The sequence below is a fragment of the Balaenoptera ricei genome, chromosome 16 (genome assembly GCF_028023285.1).
Source record: "Balaenoptera ricei isolate mBalRic1 chromosome 16, mBalRic1.hap2, whole genome shotgun sequence".
Taxonomy (NCBI): Eukaryota; Metazoa; Chordata; class Mammalia; order Artiodactyla; family Balaenopteridae; genus Balaenoptera; species Balaenoptera ricei.
Genome location: NC_082654.1, coordinates 26,709,117 through 26,731,941, shown reverse-complemented (window position 1 = coordinate 26,731,941; position 22,825 = coordinate 26,709,117). Strand labels below are relative to the sequence as shown.

Sequence of the window (22,825 nt, the reverse complement as noted above, 5' to 3'; positions counted from 1 at the left end):
AAGAAATTTCTGAAGTGAAATTTCTGGGTCGTAAGATCTTCACATTTTGTAGTTTGGTACATATGCCCAGCTATCCTCCATGAAGATGATTCCGCAAGGCTGGCTGGCCCCTGGCCATCACTGCCACTGTGTTCTCTCACCTGTAGTCGTGCTCATTTGGCAGCCCAGGCACTGAGGAAGGACTTTGTAGCCTCTGAGGTCCACAAAGTGAATCACAGGAGTCTTCCCGTTGTTGGTAACTTCAAGGCTGGCTTTACTCTAATGTTAAAGGAGTTCTTTGACACTGGGGACATATAGGCTAAGCGGACACCATGGCTCAGAAAGCCCAGCTAAATGCACTTCCAAGCTCACCCTCATGACTTAGTCCCTATTCCATCCCTTCAAGCAGGAAGAAATGTCCTGGCAAGGAGTCTGGCCTAAGTACCAAACTGTTATCACTCATAATTTATTGCTGCCTCTTCCAATAACCAGATCACCCAAAATTGGTTATCCCCAGCCCACTTTCTGTATCTGATGGGTAGGGAACTTTGGAAGTACTTGGGCAGACACTTGGATAGCTGGAGGTCTGGTCTTTACACTTGTACTCAGAACTAAGTTTCTGTTTCATGTTCCATCTCCAACCCAGCAGTCCCTCCTGGGTGCCATATGCTATAGGGGACACTGACAACTCAGTATCCAGAGAAGAGTGACTTTCAGACTGGCAAAAGCTCTCTAAACTGTGCTCTGTGAAGAATGGCTTTAAAAGTGAGGAAACTGGAGGGAATTCCCTGGCGGTCCAGTGGTTAGGACTCAGCGCTTTCACTGCCGAGGGCCCCGTTCAATCCCTGGTCGAGGAGCTAAGATCCGGCAAGCCAAAAAATAAATAAATAAATAAATAAAGTGAGGAAACTGGAAACGTTTTTGGTTTGAAGAAGAAAAGACTTTGGGATGAGGTGTGGAGAGTGGTGAACTATGACCCACACCGGTGTTTTAAAAATATCTGAGGTCTTGCCATATGGAAGAGGGATTTGACTTTTCTTTGTTATCCAGAGGAGAGAATTAGAAAGGTGTTGACTACTCTTTGAGATGTGGAAGCATTTCCTAACATGGGTAGGCCTCGGGAGGCAGTAGACCCACCATCTCTGAAGCTGTCCTGGTCAAGTCTGGCTTTAAGAAGAAAGGCTTTAAGTGCTGGGTATGGGGTTGGTGATCTGGGAGCTCAAACCACTGAACCCAGAGGCCACTTAAGACATGCTTGTTTCTTTCTAATCCAGCTTCCAGCTGGCTCTGCTGTACTCTGGTCTGGCTTCCTGCAAACGGCCTGCCCCCTCCCTCTCTGTGCTTTCTGTCCCAGGGCCCTCTTGGTCTGACCCAGCTGGGCGATCTCTGAAAACGCCATAAATACTGTAGCTGTGTTTCTTGATATAAACTAAGGAAGAGGGGGGGTTCATTTCCTGAGCTGAAAATTAGAATCCTGGCTCCCTGAGGAAGTTGTCTGCTCTGCCACAGTGGGTAGACTCTGAGTGTCTCACTTCCCACTGTGCCCTTCTGCCTTCATTCTTTTTCTTGTCAACAGTGGTCGTGTTTTCCAGCGGTAGAATCTTTCAAATGAGTAACAGCTACTTAATTTGTACAGTACTTTCATCTCAAGGCAATTTTTACATATTTTAATTCTTTTATTTAATTCTAGAAACTACCCTGCAAGGTAGATAGTATCATGTTTTGACACATAGGGAAACAGATGCGAAGTTAAGTGACTTGTTTAAGGTTACACAGCAAAGGAAAATGCATCGGAAAATAAAGAGAAGTATGATTACACAGAGACTCTTCACTCGAGACTCTGTTTTTGCCTTGGACAGAAGGGTAAATATAATGCATTTGGGGTGACTCTTTGTTCCCATGATCTGGTAGAAGAAAAGCAATGAGTGCTGAGTGTTGCTTTCACTTTACACCGTGGTGGCCAGTGACAGAGCTAAGAAAAGTCAGTGTTTTATTAATTTATCTTTTTTGGGGTTGCCAGAGATGAGGCCAACCAAAAAGCTCTCTGGGTTAAAAGTTGATGTTTCAAGCAAATGGCCCATAAACACATGAAAGGAAAGATGTTCGTCCCATAATAAGAAAAATGCAAGTTAAACTACCCTGAGATACCACTTCTCACTTGTCAGATTGGCAGAAATCCACATTTGATCACATACCCTGTTGCCAAGCTGTGCGGAAACAGGCACTTTCATGCATTCAGGGTGGGATGCAAAATGGTGCTATCTCTGTGGAAGAGAACATATCACTGTCTAGCAAAATGCTTATCTATTTACCCTTTGATACAGCAATTTCACTTCTAGGAATCCCAGACATATGAGCAAAAATATGAAAAGATATTCACAGATAACTACTAATTGTAGCATTTTTTTAATCATATTTGAAACATTACATATTTGTACTAACTAGTGCAGGCATCTTCTCACAACAGCAATGGGTCCATGGGAAGACATGGAAATGTGTGCATGCTTTGTCAGGGCTCTGCTTGTGTTTGCTGCTGTCCCATGGGCCAAAGTAAGCCTCCTGTCCAAACCTAGGGTCAGAGAGGGAAGGGTCTACAAAGTTACAGGTAAAATATATGAATTCGGAGAGGGTATTAATTGGGGCTACTAATACAGTCAGTTTACCGCAAAGTACAGTTACAATCTTTCTTGTAATTCATACAGCATGGTTTATAGATTTATGATCTTGGTTATGTAAGTAGAATACACTCTGTTAGCAAGATGTCTCTTAAAAATGTATAAATCCAGCCATTCTATTTCAGATATTTCAATATACATTAAGAAGTTATGTTTGGGAATATGAATACTCATCATTCTATCTGTGCAATAAAAGATTTGGCAGTAATAATGATAACGTTGATGAGGATAACCAGTGGAACTGCCTCAGTTCCTGTGCAGTGTCCTCAGAGTTGTTGCTTAAAATGCGGGCAAACGAGTCAAAGCAAAAAAAGTTTCTTTTTCACATAGCCTAAAAAGTTGTTGAATACTCAGGGATACAGAATCAAATATATGGTAATGTTGTGACCAAAATAAAACTATGGCCATTGCAATCTTAAAAAAGAAAAAAAAAAAAAGCAATGTGGACTTCCTGGCCATCCAGTGGTTAAGACTCTACACTCCCAGTGCAGGGCAGGGGCCACGGGTTCGATCCCTGGTCAGGGAACTAAGATCCCACAGCCCGCACAGCGCAGCAGCCACAAGAAAAAAAAAAAAAGCAATGTGGAGAAAAGTATGTACCGTAAGTTATTTGTATAAGAAAACATGTTTTTTCTTTATATTTTTAAGTGGAAGGGTAAACCATATTATTTTTAAAATGGTGATCTATGGGAGAAGGAGGGAACAGAATGCAGAGGACGGGAAGCCAGACTTCTCTGAATGTACTTTGTTTTTAGATTTATGACTTCGGAGTGATGTAAATTTTATATAATTATAAAACAAACAAAATAGGCTATAATATTACCAAAATAGTCCTTATAAACAGATTGTGATTGATCTATATTTCACATTGTATAAATTTGATAGTTTATAACCAGATGTATAATTTGGTCCTCATTATATTCTACAAAAGCACTGAGGAAATTTGAGTAAGAAAGTGTAATAATATAGAGAAGATTTCTAGATGAGAAGATTGTCTTGTTTGTTTTGTTTTGTTTAAAGATTACTAATGCGTATCAATAATGGAGGAAATGACATTACTACCTAATATTGAAAAAATAAAAGATGTTTTACTTCTGAAAAAAAATTATAAAACAAAAACCAAAATGAACATTTTTCCTGTGTTAGTTTTCTGTGCTATAAAACTGATTATCACAAAATTAATGGCTTAGAACAACACACATTTATTATTAGTTTCTTTGGGTCATTGGTCTGGATACAGCTTTGCTGGGCCCTCTGCTTAGGGTCTCACAAGGCTGGTATCGAAGTAGTTGCAGGCTGCATCCTTATTTGGAGGCTCTACTGGGGAGGGATTGCTTCCAAGTTCCCTCAGGTTGTTGGCAGAATTCCTTTCCTTATGGCTGTAGGATTCAAGACAGCTTGCTTCTTCAAAGCCAGCAGTGCAGAAAGAGTCTCTGATGTGTGTATGTGTGTGTGTATGTGTCTATAGTCCTTTTTTAAGGGTTTTCACCTGATTCAGTCAAGTATACCAAAAATAATCTCCCTTATAATTAACTCAAAATCATTGATTGGGCCTCATATCCATTAGGATGGCTACTATTAAAAAAAAGAAAACACCAGAAAATAATGTGTTGACGAGGATGTGGAGAAATTGGAACCCTTGTGCATTGCTGGTACGAATGTAAAACCACTGTGGAAAACAGTACAGTGGTTTCTCAAAAAATTAAACATAGAATTACCATATGATTGAGCAATTCCACTTCTGGGTATATATCCAAAAGCATTGAAAAGCAGAGTCTCCAAGAGATATTTGTACACCCATGTTCATAGCAGTGTTATTCACAAGAGCCAAAAGATGGAAGCAACCCAAGTACCCATCAACAGATGAATGGATAGACAAAATGTAGTGTATACGTACAGTGGAAGATTATACAGCCTTAAAAAGGAAGGGAATTCTGACACTCTCTACAATGTGGATGAACCTTGAGGACATTATGCTAACTAAGTGAAATAAGCCTGTCACAAAAAGACAGATATTGTATGATTCCACTTATATGTGGTACCTGGAGTAGTCAACTTCACAGAGACAAAAAGTAGAATGGTGGTTGCCAGGGGCTGGAGGGACCGGGGAATGGGGAGTTGTTATTTAACGGGTACAGAGTTTCAGTTTTGCAAGAAAAGAGTTCTGGAGATTGGTTGCACAACAACGTGGATGTACTTAACAGTACTGAACTGTACACTTAAAGATTGTTAAGATGGTAAATTTTATTTTATGTATATTTCAATACAAGCAAAAAGTAAAAGTAAAAAATTTAAAAATCAAATGATTAGGGATCTTAATTATCTGTAAAATCCCTTCACTTTTGCCATATTCTCTTGGCAAGAAGCAGGGTGCAGGTCTTGCCCACGCTCAAAGGGAGAGAATACAAGATGTGAACACCAGGGGGGTGGGGAATCACAGGGGCCGCCTTAAAGTTGGCCTGCCACATTTCCTAAAAATTAAAAGCAAAATGAAGCAAATGAAATTCACAGCATATCCAAATGATGTCATAACAATACACATAGATTTTAAAACACAGTAATTTGACTTTATATCCCTAATAGATACACTACAAAGACAAAAAAAAAATAAGCTGTTTTCAGTATCATATTGTTCATAATACTATTGGTACTATTATTCTGAAACTAGTATATGTGTATAATAGGATAATGCAAATAATTATGTTAGAAACCAATATTTTCAGCATAAGAGAAAAAAATACAAATATAAAATCAAATAAATTAAAATGCTGTATTCTAAAATTTTAACTGAAAATATCAGGATAAACTTGAGATGTGCTTTTTTTAAAAATGTATTTTATCTCTTCATTAGCAAAGTCTTGAAACAATAATCAATCCAGTAGCAGTAGACACTTCTAGGTCCAAATCTTGGTCACTATATATTACTTCCCACTAAAAGAAATCAGGGCTTTTTGGAGAAGTGGCTGATTCCAGATCTGGGGCAGAAAATATACAAGACGAGCCTACAACATCTTTTTATACTAGAAAACAAGGAAGCTACCAAAGACTGTGAAGGTCATATCAACAGACTCAGGAGTCTATTGTAAAGACTTCCACCAGTCAAAGAGGGGACAACATAAGTATTAATAACAATAACAACTGCAGTGATTGAAACACAGCAGATATATTAAAATCATAGTGTTCATAGTAATACTTAAAAAGGCAAACAAACAAACAACAAGGTCCTGCTGCATAGCACAGGAACTGTATTCAATATCCTGTGATAAACCATAATGGAAAAGAATATGAAAAAGAATATATATGTATATATATATATACACATATAACTGAATCACTGCTGTACAGCAGAAATTAACACAACACTGTAAATCAACTATACTTCAAAAAATAAATTTTTAAGAAAAGGCAAACAAACAACAGAAAAACCTCACTGATCATCTTTAGAAGATACGACAATTTATTATTCTGAAAACTGGCAAATAAAAGAACCACACATTTAATCTGCCTTTCCTGTAAAAATTACCTCAAGGTAACCTTAGAGACGATTTGCGGCTTACAAACTGTCAAGAATGATAGAATAGTTTTTGGAACTTTCCAATGAAATATTAGATCTACACAATTGTCATCATTGGCTGCTAACATCACAACCTCTAGCTCTAACCTTTGGTATTTACAGGAAACACCAAGGGACAGAGCAGCATGGGGATGCAAACAGTGAAATTCAGACTGTGGGAAATTCTACTGGACAAACAACCCATTTCCTTCAACAAGGAAAAAAAAAAAAAGAGAAAGAAGAAAACAATTTTGAGATTAAAAGGCTTAAAAAGTAAACCATCCAAATACACTGTGTGATCCTTGTTTGAATAGTAATTTGAACAAACTAACTGTAAAAGACATTTATGGAAGGTCAATTTGAACAATAACTTTGATATTTGATAATATTCAGAAACTACTGTCAAAGTTTTTAGGTTTGATGCTTATAATTGTGGTTATGTTTTTTTAAAAGCATCCTTACCATTTAGAGATCAATACTAAAATATTTATGGATGAAATGATATATCTGAGATTTGCTTCAAAATAATCATGTGAGGTTAGGGTGGGAAGTTGGGCGGCGGGGGTTATAGATGATTTAGGACTGTCCATGAGTTGATAATTACTAAAGCCAAGTGATGGGTATATGGGAATTTATTGTATTATTTTCTCTACTTTGGTTGAAAATTCACCTTAAGTTTTGTTTGTTTCTAAAGCCTAAGTTTCAGACCAGGAGTGGCAAAAAAAATTTTTTTTTAATGTACTTTGGAGAGGTTTGAAGTACAAAGCTGTATGGTGGGCTGGCCAAGTCCTAGTGGATTAAGTAAGAAAGAATTCCTTGGAAACTGTGTTCTCTAGTACTCAGGTCACCTCTATACCATATGCTTTCCTTTTTCCTGTTTCACTATGGTTGGTGGCTGGGAAGAGGGTGAAGTTTATTGGTTTGATTGATTGATTGATCCATCAGTTTCCCCTGCCACCAGACTGAATCTAGTGACTCACTCGGTGATGGCTTCTTCCTGAGAGGTTTGGGGTGAAACACGGAGTTCCACCCGCGGCCTGCTATTGAATGGGTCCACTCTCGCTTACATTTGAACTCGTAGTCTGGATGAGGGTAGACATTTTCTTTAATGAGGATAGCACTTGAGATAACTTTCATTTACTTAACTTCTACCTGGCTCCTGAAGGTTTCTCTCTTCACATTCGTTGGAAACCAAATGCTTTATGTACGTAAGGCCAGGGCAGGTTCTTCCCCTGAAAGGTTCTGAAGCCACATCCTGTCTTCACCATCCTCTCTCCTGAAGGAAAAACAAAGATGATTGTTTTGTCTGCACCTCCCTAGACTGTACGTGCCAAGAGTACAACTCTCCACTCCCAAGGCAAACGCAAAACGACAACAAAGCAAAAAGGTATATCTAGAGTAGTGTGTCCCTCCACATTTCCAGACTTCTGCAAAGGGGCAAAATGCCCTTCCTTTTTGGAATTTAGGCAAAAAGAGGGCTGTGCTAAAGTTTTTTGACTCAGAAATGCTCGGAGATACGAAGGCAGCTTTGTTCCAGAGCAAAAGTGCATCAGCTCTGTCTACCCTAAAAAATGAGAATAGCAGGTATGTGTGGTCATCTTCACCTGGGCCTACCAGGTTGTTGGTTTATAGCTATGTCTACAGATCTTAGATTTTAGATTTTTCAAAGGCAATGTTAATCCTGAGCCGTAAGAATGCTAGAAGTGCTCATAAGAAACAATGTACAGTGTACAGAAATAGGACTAAGAACAAAAATTGCAAGGGAGAGAAAGGGGATTCTTTTGTGCTCATAAGAAACAATGTACAGTGTACAGAAATAGGACTAAGAACAAAAATTGCAAGGGAGAGAAAGGGGATTTTTTTTTTTTAATTAATTTTATTTTTGGCTGCATTGGGTCTTCATTGCTGCGTGCTGGCTTTCTCTAGGTGCAGCGAGCGGGGGCTACTCTTTGTTGCGGTGCGCGGGCTTCTCATTGCAGTGGCTTCTCTTGTTGCGGAGCACGGACTCTAGGCACGCGGGCTTCAGTAGTTGTGGCGCATGGGCTCAGTAGTTGTGGCTCGCGGGCTCTAGAGTGCAGGCTCAGTAGTTGTGGCTCGCGGGCTTAGTTGCTCTGTGGCATGTGGGATCTTCCTGGACCAGGGCTTGAACCTGTGTCCCCTGCATTGGCAGGTGGATTCTTAACCACTGCGCCACCAGGGAAGCCCGAGAAAGGGGATTGTTTTTATGTAACTGACCATAACCACCAAGAGAAGAAGAAAAATAAAGTAACAGCAAAAGTTTGAAGTCTATGGCAAGAGGACCAGCATCACCAGTCTCATTAATTTAGGAGAAGGTGGGGCATTTGTTTAAGAACTTAAAAGCTTAGATGGTGAAAGTGCCACTGGTGACATGTTAGATGTGAGCCAAGGGTGGCCCCCTAGCTTCCTGGCCAGTCCAGATCTGTATCACTGCACCCAGAGTGAGTGGTGTGGTAGCCAGTATGGTGGCTGCTGGAGCTACTAAGGAGTTTCCGCTGCATGTCCGAGGTATCAAGGAGGAGTTCTTTCTAATTTTATTTTTTAAAATGTACCAATAATACATAAATACATTTTAGAGGTTAAAAATTCAGATTCTACAGATAAAGTCAAAGTCCTCCTTGACCACACGACCCAATCTCAGGCCCCTCCCTAAAAGGAGCAACATATCTGTATGACCATCCAGACATTTTTTTCTGTGTATTCACCTTCTTCTAGATACCTAAAGAAATGGTTTGGGTTTTTGTTTTTTTTTTTTTTTCCTTCTTTAATGTAAGTGAAACTGTACTGTTCTTCACAGTTGGATTTTTCAAGTAACAGTATGTCTTGGAGATCTTTCCATGTCAGTATATGCAGCTTTATCTAATTCTTTTTTTGCTGTTGCCTATGATTTGGTAGTATGGCCAGGCCATCATTTAACCATTCTCTTGGTGATGCACATTCGGGCTGTTTCCATTTTTCCGTTATCACAGACAGTGCACAGATGCTGTGAGCATCCTTGTTCATTCCTCCTTGTGCACGTTTTATTCTAGGATAGATGCTAAGAAGTAGAATTATTAAGTCAAAGGGAATATATCTTTTTTTTAAAAATTAATTAATTAATTAATTTATTTTTGGCTGTGTTGGGTCTTCGTTTCTGTGCGAGGGCTTTCTCTAGTTGCGGCGAGCGGGGGCCACTCTTCATCACGGTGCGCGTGCCTCTCACTGTCACGGCCTATCTTGTTGCGGAGCATAGGCTCTAGATGCGCAGGCTCAGTAGTTGTGGTGCATGGGCTTAGTTGCTCCGCGGCATGTGGGATCTTCCCAGACCAGGGCTCGAACCCGTGTCCCCTGCATTAGCAGGCAGATTCTCAACCACTGCGCCACCAGGGAAGCCCCAAATGTATCTTTTTTATTAATAGATTCTGCCATGCCATGTGGCCCTCCAGAGTGACTGTGCTAGTTTACATACGCCTGGCAACTAAATGGATTTTCTTGTGGGGGTTTTTTTTTTTTTTTTTGGCTGAGTTGGGTCTTTGTTGCTGCACGTGGGCTTTCTCTAGTTGCAGAGAGTGGGGACCTCTCTTCACTGCAGTGCGCAGGCCTCTCATCACGGTGGCTTCTCTTGTTGTGGAGCATGGGCTCTAGGCACGCAGGCTTCAGTAGTTGAGGCTCACGGGCTCCAGAGCTCAGGCTCAGCAGTTGCGGCACATGGGCTTAGTTGCTCCGCGGCATGTGGGATCCTCCCGGACCAGGGCTCGAACCCGTGTTCCCTGCATTGGCAGGTGGATTCTTAACTGCTACGCCACCAGGGAAGCCCTCTTGTGGATTTAAATAGTAGTCTCTTTAGGAAAAAGGTGGAAGGAGTAGAAGCATGTGCTTGATTTTAAAGCTTCAAATCATCTCTTGGCATTTTGAGGGATTGAAATGTATGTAGGTACTGCAAGTTTAAAACCTTTTTAGTTAATTTGGCTTTCAGAGCAAAGGATCTTGGAATCTTCCCTGCGTGTAGGTGGCAGGTCCTCTGTGCCGGTTCAGGAGAGTGAGAGGAGCACGGGTGGGTGTTGCTCATTTACAGGCCTCTGGGCAGAAGACTCTTCCTTTCCATACTGACAGGTGTCTAAACAGATGGAGCTGCTTTAAAAGAGAAGTGGAAGCATCTGCCAGCTTAGGACTCAAGGCTCTCTTTAAGTGGTGAGCAAGGCCCTGAATTCCTTACAGGAGGGCATGGCCCATAGTGGGTGAAGGAACAGGCTTTGACTAGTGACAGCTGTGAGCCGTGGCAGATAAATCCCTACAAGCTCCCTTTGCAGTCAGGGTCCTCACCATCACCGGGGGGGAGAATGAGGGTGTCTGGCCGGGGCCCTGTGCGTGCGGACACAAGGCGAGTGTCTGGGATCCACAGTCAGACTCTGGGGGCATCACCACTGCCAGGTAGAGAGCCAGTCCTGAGACTCGCTTTTGGGTAAGGCCCCTGGGGGCCCCCAGCATCCTGCCAGCCTCCCGCCTTCCCTGCAGTAGCTTTGCTGAGCTCTGCTTATGAAAGGGATCTTCCTTCCCCTGCACCATTTGCCTTGTGTCTGTGGCTTTGAGGGAGAGGGAGGAAGGTGGAGAGCCAGAGGTTGTTGAGAAAATACATAGGGAAACAATTTTGAGTCTCCTTGGACTGGCTTTCTGATCCTTGGCAATTCCTTTGATTCTGGGCAAAACCTAGAAGGAACATCCTTTCAGTTCCCCTTCAGTTTTGTAAGAACAAACATGTCTCCTCTCGCTCTTCTTTACTTAATCAAGTGGTACAGCACGCCCACTTCCCGAGCTGTGTCTTGCAGCCACATTGAGCCAGATTGATATCACACAGAACTAGATGAGGGACGCTCTCTAACCAAACACTCAGATTCACTTTTCCAGTCATGAAACTGCCTTCAGGACTTTTAAAAGGTGGGAGGGGGCTTTAATCCTTTGCTTCCACCACTTGACTGGGTTGGAAAAGCTTGGCAGCGGGCCACCGTCCACACCATCCACTCAGCTACGAAGAGCTTTGCCTGCTAGCCACGAAGGCCCATTAACACACGGCCAGAGAATCTGTCTCCCTCCTCCACACACTGTTTGTTTGTTTTGTGGGTTTTTTTTTTTTTCTTACTTAAAGAAAGAATCCTGTCTCGGCCTTTCTTTGGGAGAGTTTGATTTGAAACGCTGCAGTGGGGCGATTGTGTAATCACGCTCCTGAGATCTCCTTCCCTACAAGCATCTTGTCAGCTGTGCATGTGTGTAGAGAAGGGCAGGGGCACCAGACTCTGTTGTTTTGTACCAATCGAAGCCTCTAAGCTCCAGAGCATCCCACTCTTATTCTCTCCTTACAGCACTCAAGTGTTAAAGGGGAATTACCTGGGACGGATTTGTTTTTTGCTCCTATGTGATATACATACATATTGCTCTCAGCTGCCATCCAGAGTTCCTAGGGTGGGCCGTGCCTCACCATGGCTGCAAGGCTCTGAACTGAACTCTTAGCTTTGGCTTGGGGCTGGGGAGTCAGGGCAGGAGGGCGGGGAAGTGTTCACTCACGGCTTTATTTGGATCGCTGGAGGAAGGAGAGTTGCAGTTACCAGGGGAAGGTGAGCACTGATCTTAACCGGCAAGAAGGTGGTCTGTGCCCTTCCTTTGGTGGGTGCTGTCAGGTGGGGGTAGAGGAGTCCTGGCGCTAGGACAGTGAGGGCAGTGCCCTCTGTGTGATGCCTTGGGTTACCCCCTCCCCAGAATGAGCATAGCATCTCATGAGTGTGTTAAAAGGCTCCAGAAATGTAATCTGTGGCAGTGACATCAGGCTGTCTACACCCTATGACCTCTTAAATTTTGTAAGCTCTTCGTTTCTGGAAATATACCGTGAAACAAATAGATGAGGCATATACAACCCCATTCCTTTCCCCATAGCTTGGCTTAGAGCAAGGAGAAAGCACCTGGGCTTAGAAATTTGGATAAGATTATACGGGGATTCAGCGGGGCAGTGGGCAGACTGAGTGGCTTCAGTTAGGAGCATCTGGACTGGGCAGAGGCCCACAGGACTGACTTTGGACTTCACCTCCTCCACCATCTCAGCCAGGCCTGGTTCATTCAGCAAAACCTCCAGGTTGTCTCCTCTTGCCGGGGTATCAGGAGGCTGCTTGTGCCTGTGCAGACTTGTGTTTTTGCCCCTGTAAATGTAGTTCAGTACATGGGCCTTCAGCTGACTTGAAGGGGCTCTCTTCCAGTCTCAGAGGAAGCCTTCTCTGGGCCCAGCTGCAGCAGCCCCCAGTGGGCCTTCTCAGGAAGGAGGTGGGTGCGGCCATTGCTGGATTCTTCCCGCCTGGGGTGTTGGTTTCATCCTGGGACTTTCTGGAGACAGGACAGGCTACCTGACCCTCCCCTCTCAGCAGTCTGTGTTGCTGGGGGCGTGTCTGGAACATCTGGCATTTCAGGAAAGAACTGCTTAGCCCTCTTAGGAACCAGCTCTGTGTCTTCATACAAGACACTTAGGCCTCTGTTGTCAAAGTGTTTTGTGAGCACCAAGACAGTGAGAGGGATGGAGACTGCTTCTTGAGAGACGGTGATGGCTACCCCATTGTTGAGAATTTGACCTTAAAGTTGACAGACTCCAGGACTTCCCCGGCAGTCCAGTGGTTAAGACTTCGCCTTCCAGTGCAGGGGGTGCGGGTTCGATCCCTGGTCAGGGAGCTAAGATCCCTCATGCCTTGCAGCCAAAAAACCGAAACATAAAACAGAAGAAGCACTATTGTAACAAATTCAATAAAGACTTTAAAAAAAGAAAGTTGACAGACTCCAGTCTACCAACCTGCTTTGATCCACCTTCCATTTTCCTGCACTCCCTAAAACGCTTCTTGCAGACCCGCCACCCCTTTGACACCTGGCCCAGTTCAGCTGGGTTTCCTGCCCTTGCTCTCTGTCTCTGGAATGCATGTAGCCATCTCCAAACACGGGGCTCCAAGCGTCAGCCATGAGAAACCCTCTTTTTGGGGCTCCAAAAGACAACATTAACCCTTTCTCCTCGGACCAAGCATATGGATTCTGACCACGGAGATGGAATGTTGTGGGTGGGACATTGCTTTCTGAACTATTGTGTGAAACACCACTGGGCCTGTACTTCCACACAGAATGGAGACAGACAGTCACTCTCCAGAGTTGGGATGAATTAAGAACTCTTGAAGAATGCACTTGTTTCTCAGTGTTTCAAAGGCAGCACTAATTATTTTGCGAACAATAGCCGTTTTCTTCTGCAACCCATTTCCCTAGGTTTTGCTAACTTTTTATATCCGGCACAGTCCAACTTCAAACCACCATGACTAAAGCTGGATGTTTGGGAAGTGGGGTAGGGTGACAGCCAGTTCGAGGGGTCAGTTAGGATCTGCACAGCCATACGGCCCCCCCATCTTTTAAGAGTTCTTGCCAGGGAGTTGTTTGTTAATGGGGAAAGAGACATTGAGTGATGAAACCTTTCTTTAAACAAAGCAAGGGGCAGAACTGAACCTAGCAGTTTTTGGACTCTCTTTGCCACCGTGGAAGGGTGTGAATTTGCCAAAGAGGCTGCAGCCGAGGGAGGTTTCTCATGGTACTGGGAGGCAGAGCTCAGAGGAAGAGGGAAGAGAATGGGAAGTAAACCTCCAGGCCTCACCTGGAACAGCCCTGGTGGCCCCTCTGCCGTGCTGTTTGGGTTGGGGTCTCAGGGACTTGCATCCTAATATCTTGGTAAGGACGCTTCAGGGAACCAGAGAGAGGAAGGGAGAGGGAGCAAGCGCCTCTAACCACTGGACTGAACAGCTGGGCCTCCAACCGAGGCAGTATTAGCATTTGAAAACCCCTCTGAAGGGTCTGAGGGCTTCCCGGGGTGGGTGCTGGGCCTGAGTGCTGAGACCCGCGGTGGCTCCGCACAGAATGGGGCTGAGCATCCGGGGCGTAAAGACCAGGCTGGACTCAAGAATGAGCCCATTGTGGCTTTGTCCAAGGCTTGAAAACTGTGACCAAGGCTCTTTCATTGTTAAGAAAGACCATTTCTTGGCCATAGCAGAGCTAATAAGTCTGGTTCCCCCACCAGGCAGGTCTGGGAGGTTGTTAGCTACATGCTCTCTGAACCTTTCTGTGGGTAGTTAACACTGTCTCCTCCCCCTCCTGCCTTTAACTCACTCTGGATCCCGCAGGCTGGTGTGTTGGTCCAGGAACAGCGACTGGGGCCTGTCTCCCAGCTGCCTAAATTAAGCCCCTTCCCAAATTGTCTGTACATAGTAGCTTTTGGTCATTCGTATTTCATTTCAACAGTGTGGGTTGGTACAACATTTATTTTTAAATCAATGTTATTTCTGGTTAATAAAAGGTCATGACTCCAAACCTTTGTAGCCTCTTCCCTGTTTCCAGCCTAAGTCAGCTAGAGGTGGGGCGCTGGAGGGAACTACTGGCCCAGCTCTTCCTTAAACCAGGAGCAATGGTGCCACCTACTGGCAGTTGCTGTTAGCTACAGGTTCTGTGGCCGGTCCTGTTTTCTGGTAAAGGGACTGGGACCTGGATAGGAGTAGCTATACTGTATTCCAGTACAGGAGTAATAACGTGGAGCACACACTGAGTAGGCCACTATTTCCTGCTTACAGATGAGGAAACAGGCTTATAGATTGTGATTGGGTAAGTTGCCCAGGGTCACAGCTAGTAAGGGGCAGAGGCAAATAGGAACAGGGCCTTCCCAACTGCAAGGTTAACCAGTCTGCCAGGGTTTGCCAAAGCCAGCAAGAGATTTTAAGTGATAACTGGACAAGGCATTCAGTGACATGAATAGTGAGGACTATCTTCCCCCTTCTGATTCAATCCTAATGAGTTTGTCAGTTTGACTCTTTAAACCTCTAACAGCTCTTTAACCCTTGTTCATTTCAGTTTTTAACAATGTTAGGTAGGCAACAGTATCAGTTATAAATTAATATCTTTTTTTCATTGAATTATTTTGAAGTTGTTATCTTCCACTTTACGGTGAGCAACACTGATTTTCTATTTCTCTTATTATTTAGTACAGTGATATGAAGTTTCCGTTTATTTTTTATTTTTTTTAATGAAGTTTCCTTTTAAAGTAAGTTTGTTTAGGTTAAAAAAAAGTGAGTCAATTTTAGGGGGAAAAATACATGTAGGTGACAGTGCAGGTGTACATAGATACGTCAAAAATCCTAACAGGTGTTATGGATGACTCAAAAATTTGGGAGGCCCAGAGAAAACCATAGTTCAAAAAGACACATGCACCCCAGTGTTCACTGCAGCACTATTTACAATAGCCAGGTCATGGACGCAACCTAAATGCCCATCGACAGACGAATGGATAAAGAAGATGTGGTACATATATACAATGGAATATTACTCAGCCATAAAAAGGAACGAAATTGGGTCATTTGTAGAGACATGGATGGACCTAGAGACTGTCATACAGAGTGAAGTAAGTCAGAAAGAGAAAAACAGGTATCGTATATTAATGCATACATGTGGAACCTAGAAAAATGGTACAGATGAACCGGTTTGCAAGCAGAAATAGACACACAGATGTAGAGGACAAGCATATGGACACCGAGGGGGGAAAGCGGGGGGTGGGGGTGGTGGTGGGATGAACTGGGCGATTGGGATTGACATGTGTACACGGATGTGTATACAATGGATAACTAATAAGAACCTGCTGCATAACTAAAATAAAATTCAAAAAACAAAAAATGTTTGAGAGGTGTTACACTCTGCCCATCCTCACTGGCTTGCTCCATGACGTTGGGCAGTCTTGAGGATCCTTTCCTCATTTGTAGAAAATGAAAATGCTGGAGCAGGTGATCATTGAGGTGATTTGGACTATAAAATGCTGTGATGTCTGGGCATTACAACTTAGGTTTCTCCTGGGCCAGGCTGCTTAACCTGAGGTGGTAGTAACAATCCAGGGCCTTGCTTCTCCCACTTTTCCTCTCCCGCAAGATTCTTCCCTTTCACCTACTGCATTTTCTTTATTCTTTTAAAAAATCACCTTTACTGAGATATAATTCACATATCTTATAGTTCACAGTTGTGACACCATCACCCCAAAAAGCAACTCCAGACCAGTCACTTCCGATTCCCCCTTAACCAACCCAGGCCTAGGCAACTACAAATCTGTCTATCTCCATAGATTTGCCTACTCAGGACATTCTGTATAAATGGAATCACACATGGCCTTTCGTGACTGGCTTCTCACTTAGCATAATGTTTTTGCTATGTTGTTCATGTTGTGGCATGTATCAATACTTCAGCACTTTGTGTTGCCAAATAATATTCCATCGTATGGATATACCACATTTTATTTATTCATTCATTAGTTGATGGACATTTGGGTTGTTTCCACCTTTGGGCTATTATGAATAATGCTGCTGTGAACATTCAGATGCAAGTCCTTGTGTGGACATGTCTTCATTTCTCTTGGGTATATACGTAGTGGAATTGCTGGGTCGTATGGTAATTCCATGTTTAGTATTTCATGGAATCACCAAATTGTTTTCCAAAGCAGTTCCACTGTTTTACATCCCTACCACTATTGCACAAGGGTTCCAGTTTTTCCACATCCTCACCAATACCTGTTATTTTCTGGGTTTTTTTGTTTGTTTTATTTTTTTTATTTTTAAAATGGCAATCCTAATGGATGTAAAGTGGTTATTTCATTGTGGTTTTAATTTGCATTTCCTTTCACTTTCTTGTAGCACAACAGGTTTTGATTTTAATGAAGTCCAGTTTATCTACTCTTAGTTTGCTTGTGCTTTTGGTATCTATCTAAGAACATTGCCTAATCCAAGGTCAGAAGATTTACTCTTACGTTTCTTCTAAGAGTTTTAACTATTATAGTTAGGCCTGTGATCCATTTTGAATTAAGTTCTATTTATGGTTTAAAGAAGGGATCCAACTTGATTCTTTTTTTAAAATTCATTTTTATTGATATTATTTATTTTTGGCTGCATTAGGTCTTTGTTGCTGCGGGCGGGCTTTCTCTAGTTGTGGCGAGCGGGGGCTACTCTTCGTTGCAGTGCTCGTGCTTCTCATTGCGGTGGCTTCTCTTGTTGTGGAGCATGGACTCTAGGCGCGCGGGCTTCAGTAGTTGTGGCACACGGGCTCAGTAGTTGTGGCTCGCGGGCTCTAGAGCACAGGCTCAGTAGTTGTGGTGCACGGGCTTAGCTGCTCCGTGGCATATGAGATCTTCCCGGACCAGGGCTCGAACCCATGTCCCCCACATTGGCAGGTGGATTCTTAACCACTGTGCCACCAGGGAAGCCCTGGCAGGCGGATTCTTAACCACTGCATCACCAGGGAAGTCCCTGGAATTATTTTATAAATTTTATTTTCAAAATTGTTCTTGCTAGTGTATAGAAATACAAGTGACTTTTGTATATTATTCTTGTACCCTGCAATCTTGCTGAACTTGTTTTTTCTCATAGTTTTTAAGTGGATTCCTTAGGGTTTTCAATGTATAAGATCATGTCATCTATAAATAGAGATAGTTTTATTTCCTTTTCAATCTATCCAGATTTTTCTCTTTCTTGCCTTATTGCCTTGGTTAGAACCTCTAATACCACATTGAATAGAAGTGGTGAGAGGCAGCAACTCTGTCTTGTTCTTGATCTTAGAGGGAAATCATTCAGTCTTTCACCATCAAGTATGATGTTAGCTGTAGGTTTTTTGTAGATACGCTTTAACAGGTTGAGGAAGTTCCCATCTATTCCTAGTTTGAGTGTTTCAGATTTTGGGACTTCCCTGGTGGCGCAGTGGTTAAGAATCCACCTGCCAATGCAGGGGACACGGGTTCGAGCCCTGGTCCAGGAGGATCCCACATGCCGCAGAGCAAGTAAGCCCGTGCGCCACAACTACTGAGCCTGCGCTCTAGAGCCCACGAGCCACAACTACTGAGCCCTCACGCCACAACTACTGAAGCCTGTGCGCCTAGAGCCCTTGCTCCACAACAAAGAGAAGCCACCTCAATGAGAAGCCCACGCACCATAACGAAGAGTAGCCCCCGCTCGCTGCAACTAGAGAGAAAGCCCCACACAGCAACGAAGACCCAACGCAGCCAAAACTAACTAAATAAATAAATTCATTTAAAAAAAAAAAGTATTGGATTTTGGTAAATGCTTTTTCTGTCTATCGAGATGATCATGTGATTTTTAAAAAAAAACTCAATTCTATTGATATAGTATATAACATTGATTTTCTTATGTTAAACCAAACTTGCATTTCTGGGATAAATCTCACTTGGTCATTGTGTATAACCCTTTTTATATGTGGCTGTGTTCAGTCTGCTGGTATTTTTGTTGAAGATGTTTGTGTCTACGCATAAGTGATATTGATCCATGGCTTTCTTTTCTTGCAGTGCCTTTGTCTGGTTTTGGTATCAGGGCTTCATAGAATGAATTGGGAAGTGTTAGCTATTCTTTTAATTTTTGCAAAAGTTTATGAAGAATTGGTATTAATTCTTCTCTAAATGTTTGGTAGAATTTACAGTGAAGCCATTGGGCCTAGACTTTTTATTGTGGGGGAAGCTTTTAATTACTAATCAGTCTTTTTACTTGTTGTATTGTTTTCTTACTTGCAGATCATGCATGCTGCTTGTAGACACACACTTCTGTAAAAGGAGAGAAAATCTGGGAGGAGTGGGCCAAGCAGAAATTGGGAAATTTGGGGGTTTATGATTGGCTCTGCCTGGAGCTGTACGTTACTTTAAATATTGATAAAAAGTGAAGAGATCTCAACAGTTGAAATTCCCAGATCATAAGTAATAGACCAGGGACCTCCCTGGTGGTCCAGTGGTTAAGAATCCGCCTTCCAATGCAGGGGACATGGGTTCAATCCCTGGTCGGGGAACTAAGATCCCACTTGTTGCGGGACTACTGAGCCCATGCGCCACAACTAGAGAGCCCGTGTGTGCTGCAGCTAGAGAGCCTGTGCACTGCAACGAAGAGCCTGCATGCCACAACGAAAGACCCCGCATGCCACAATGAAGATCCCATGTGCTGCAACTAACACCCAATGCAGCCAAATAAATAAATAAATAAATAAATAAAATAAGTAACAGATGACAATGAGCTACTATACAGCTATATAAAGGATGAAGTAGTGGACAATTTCAGGATGAAAAATACAAACTTACTTCATGATTATTAAAAAAAAAAAGATTGAGGTAGTTATAGTATACAAAACTATAATAACCAAAACAGTATAGTATTGACATTAAAAGCAGACATATAGGACTTCCCTGGTGGTGCAGTGGTTAAGAATTTGCCCGTCAATGCAGGGAACACGGGTTCGAGCCCTGGTCTGGGGAGATCTCACATGCCGCGGAGCAACTAAGCCCGTGCACCACAACTACTGAGCCTGTGCCCTAGAGGCCGCGAGCCACAACTACTGAGCCCTCATGCCACAACTACTGAAGCCCGCATGCCTAGAGCCCATGCTCCGCAACAAGAGAAGCCACCACAATGAGAAGGCTGCGAACTGCAATGAAGAGTAGCCCCCACTCACCGCAACTAGAGAAAGCCTGAGCGCAGCAATGAAGACCCAACGCAGCCATAAATAAATAAATAAATAAATAAATAAATAAATTTATTAAAAAAGTAAAATAAAATAAATAAAAACAGACATATAGATCCATGGAACAGAGTAAAGAACCCAGAAATAAACCCACACATATGTGGTCAATTAATTTACAACTAAGGAGCCAAGAATATACAATGGGGGAAAGGATAGTCTCTTCAATAAATGGTGTTGGAAGAACTGGACAGCCACATCCAAAAAATTGAAACTGGACCCCTGTCTTACACTGTACACAGAACTCTACTCAAAATGGTGTAAAGACTTGAACGTAAGACCTGAAACCATAAAACTCCTAGGAGAAAACATAGGGGGTAAGCTCCTTCACATTGGTCTTGGCAGTGATTTTTTTTTTTTGATTTGACCCCAAAAGCAAAGACATCAAAAGCAAAAATAAATAAGTGAGACTACATTAAACTAAGAGCTTCTGCACAGAAGAGGAAACCATTGACAAAATGAAAAGACAACCTATTGAATGGGAGAAAATATTTGCAAATCATATAGCTGATAAAGGATTAATGTCGAATATATAAAAATAACTCATACAAAAAAATTAAAACTAATACAACTCAGTAGCCAAAACAAACTATCTGATTTTAAAATGAGCAGAGGAACTGAATAGACCTTTTTTCAAAGAAGACATACAAATGGCCAACAGTTACATGAAGATGTGCTCAACATCACTAATCAGGGAAATGTAAGTAAAAACTACAGTGAGATATCACCTCACACCTGTTAGAACAGCTGTCATCAAAAAGACAAAAGATAACAAGTGTTGGTGGGAGCGTGGAAAAAGGGAACACTTATGTACTGTTGGTGGGAATGTAACTTGGTACAGACACTTGGAAAATAGTATGGAGGTTCCTCAAAGAATGAAATACAGAAACTACTATCTCATCCAGCAATTCCACTTCTGGGTGTATCTGAGGAAAACAAAAACATTAATTTGAAAAGATACACACACCCTCATGTTCACCGCAGTGTTGTTTACAGTAGCCAAGATATGGAGACAATCTAAGTGTCCATTGATGGATGAATGGATAAAGAAAGTGGTATATATACACAATGGAATACTACTCAGCCATAAAAGAGAATGGAATCTTGCCACTTGGAACATGGATGGGCCTTGAGGATGTTATGCTAAGTGCAATAAGTCAGACAAAGATAGACAATACCATATGATATCACTTATATGTAGAATCTAAAAAATATATAAAACAAACGAACAAAAGAAAACAAAACAAAAACCAAGCTCATAGGTACAGAGAACAGACTGGTGGTTGCCAGAGGGGAGAGGAGGTGGGGGAGGGTTAGATGAAATGGGTAAAGGGGGTTAAGAGGTACAAACTTCCAGTTATAAGTTCTGGGGAGGTAATTATACAGCATGGTGGCCTATGGTCAACAGCACTGTGTTGTATATTTGAAAGTTGCTAAGAGAGTAGATCCTAAAAGTTCTCATCACAAGAAAAAAAATTTGTAACTATGTGAGGTGATGGGCTTATTGTGGTAATAATATAACAATATATACATATATCAAATCATTATGTTGTACACCTTAAACAAATACAGTGTTGTATGTCAATTATAAATAATAATTTCCCCTCAATAAAACTGGGGCAAAAAAGGAATGAGGTAACTCTTTATGTGTTGATATGAAGTGATCTCCAAGATACATAATTTTAAATGAAATGTGCAAAATGGTGTGAAGGAAAAAAAATGGAGAGGACCTATAGATGCTTATAGGCTAGTAAATGCAGAGTACCTGTGGAAGGACACCCAAGGCGAGAGTCCGGGGTTTGGGAGACGTCATAGCATCTGGGTGTTTTTCCCTTGTGGCTGTGGTACCTTAAACATCTTTCTTTAAAGCAGCGGGCCTGTGTGAAGGGCAACAGTGAGACTACAGGGTGGCCGTATTTGCACGTTTCTCTTGGGCAGCCTGGGCCCAATGCCTGTGTCCTCATGGGAACAGCTGCCCCTCCGGGCTGCACATCTCGGCCGAGGTGTGTGAGGCAAAGTCAGACCTCCATCTAATGAGGAACTATTCCCTGAATCTGTCTACCTGTGAGAAACTGGTGACAGATCTCAAAAGCCCTCCAAGGCAGGGAGTTCCTATTTGAACACTATTTCAGCTGCACAGAAATCCTGGTATGTTTTTCCAAGGTGAAGGGTTTTATTGCCCTCCAGCCTCCCTGTGGACTCCTGGCCAGGATGGTCCCACAGTAAAGCACTTTATTCTTTCTTGGCAGACCCGATTGTGGCTGTCCCCCGCCGCCCGAATAAGTGAAGGTGCTGGGGAAGCAAAGACGCCAGAAGTCTTTGGACTTGCCGGGCCAAGCAGGCAGCCACACTGGCAGCCCGTCGTCTTCCACCGAAGGCTGGCAGAATTGGCGAGCAGGAACGTGTTTGGTTTAGGGGCAGTAGCCATACTCTTTGCTCCCATCCAAGTGAATGCGTCCCCTCCTTCACAGGGGCCACCTTGGAAGGCTGGGGAGCCTCCCAGCCTGGGCTTCTGAGACCCCGGGTCGGGCTCCAGGCCTGGCTGCAGGGCCTCGGTCGCTGAGGACCCTCACGTCTGTCCACAGAGAACACCTTCTGCAGCGGGGACCACGTGTCTTGGCATAGCCCTTTGGATAACAGCGAGTCGAGAATTCAGCACATGTTGCTGACAGAGGACCCGCAGATGCAACCCGTGCAGACACCCTTTGGGGTGGTTACCTTCCTCCAGGTGAGGCGCAGCTTGGACTTGGCCTTGAGCCTTTCCTGGTAGGACAGGAGGGCTTGGGTGGGGCAGTGAGGGAACGGAGATTTCCTGTGGTCTTCTTCCACTTTCTAGTCCCTCTGATGGTTTGTCGGGTAGATTCGGATGGCCTGATTTAACCTGCTGAGATGGGGTAAGGGGGCAGGGGCAGGGGCCATTTGGGTAGGAAAGGATGGCTGTACTGAGTGGATAGCAGGGAGGGTATTTCTGTGAACTCGTAAGACCCAGACAGCCACAGGCACAGGACCTCCCGGCAGGCAGCTT

General features: G+C 43.1%; 1 protein-coding gene across 8 annotated transcripts in view; it reads left to right on the top strand.

The window, feature by feature from the left end:
• Window positions 1-22,825, top strand: part of SUFU (SUFU negative regulator of hedgehog signaling) — a 110,118-nt gene that overhangs the window by 50,077 nt on the left and 37,216 nt on the right. For all 8 annotated transcript variants that reach the window (XM_059899827.1, XM_059899826.1, XM_059899824.1 and 5 more), the window contains exon 4: window positions 22,386-22,528. In XM_059899827.1, coding sequence (XP_059755810.1) covers window positions 22,386-22,528 — 143 coding nt within the window. The remainder of the gene's footprint in view (window positions 1-22,385; window positions 22,529-22,825) is intronic.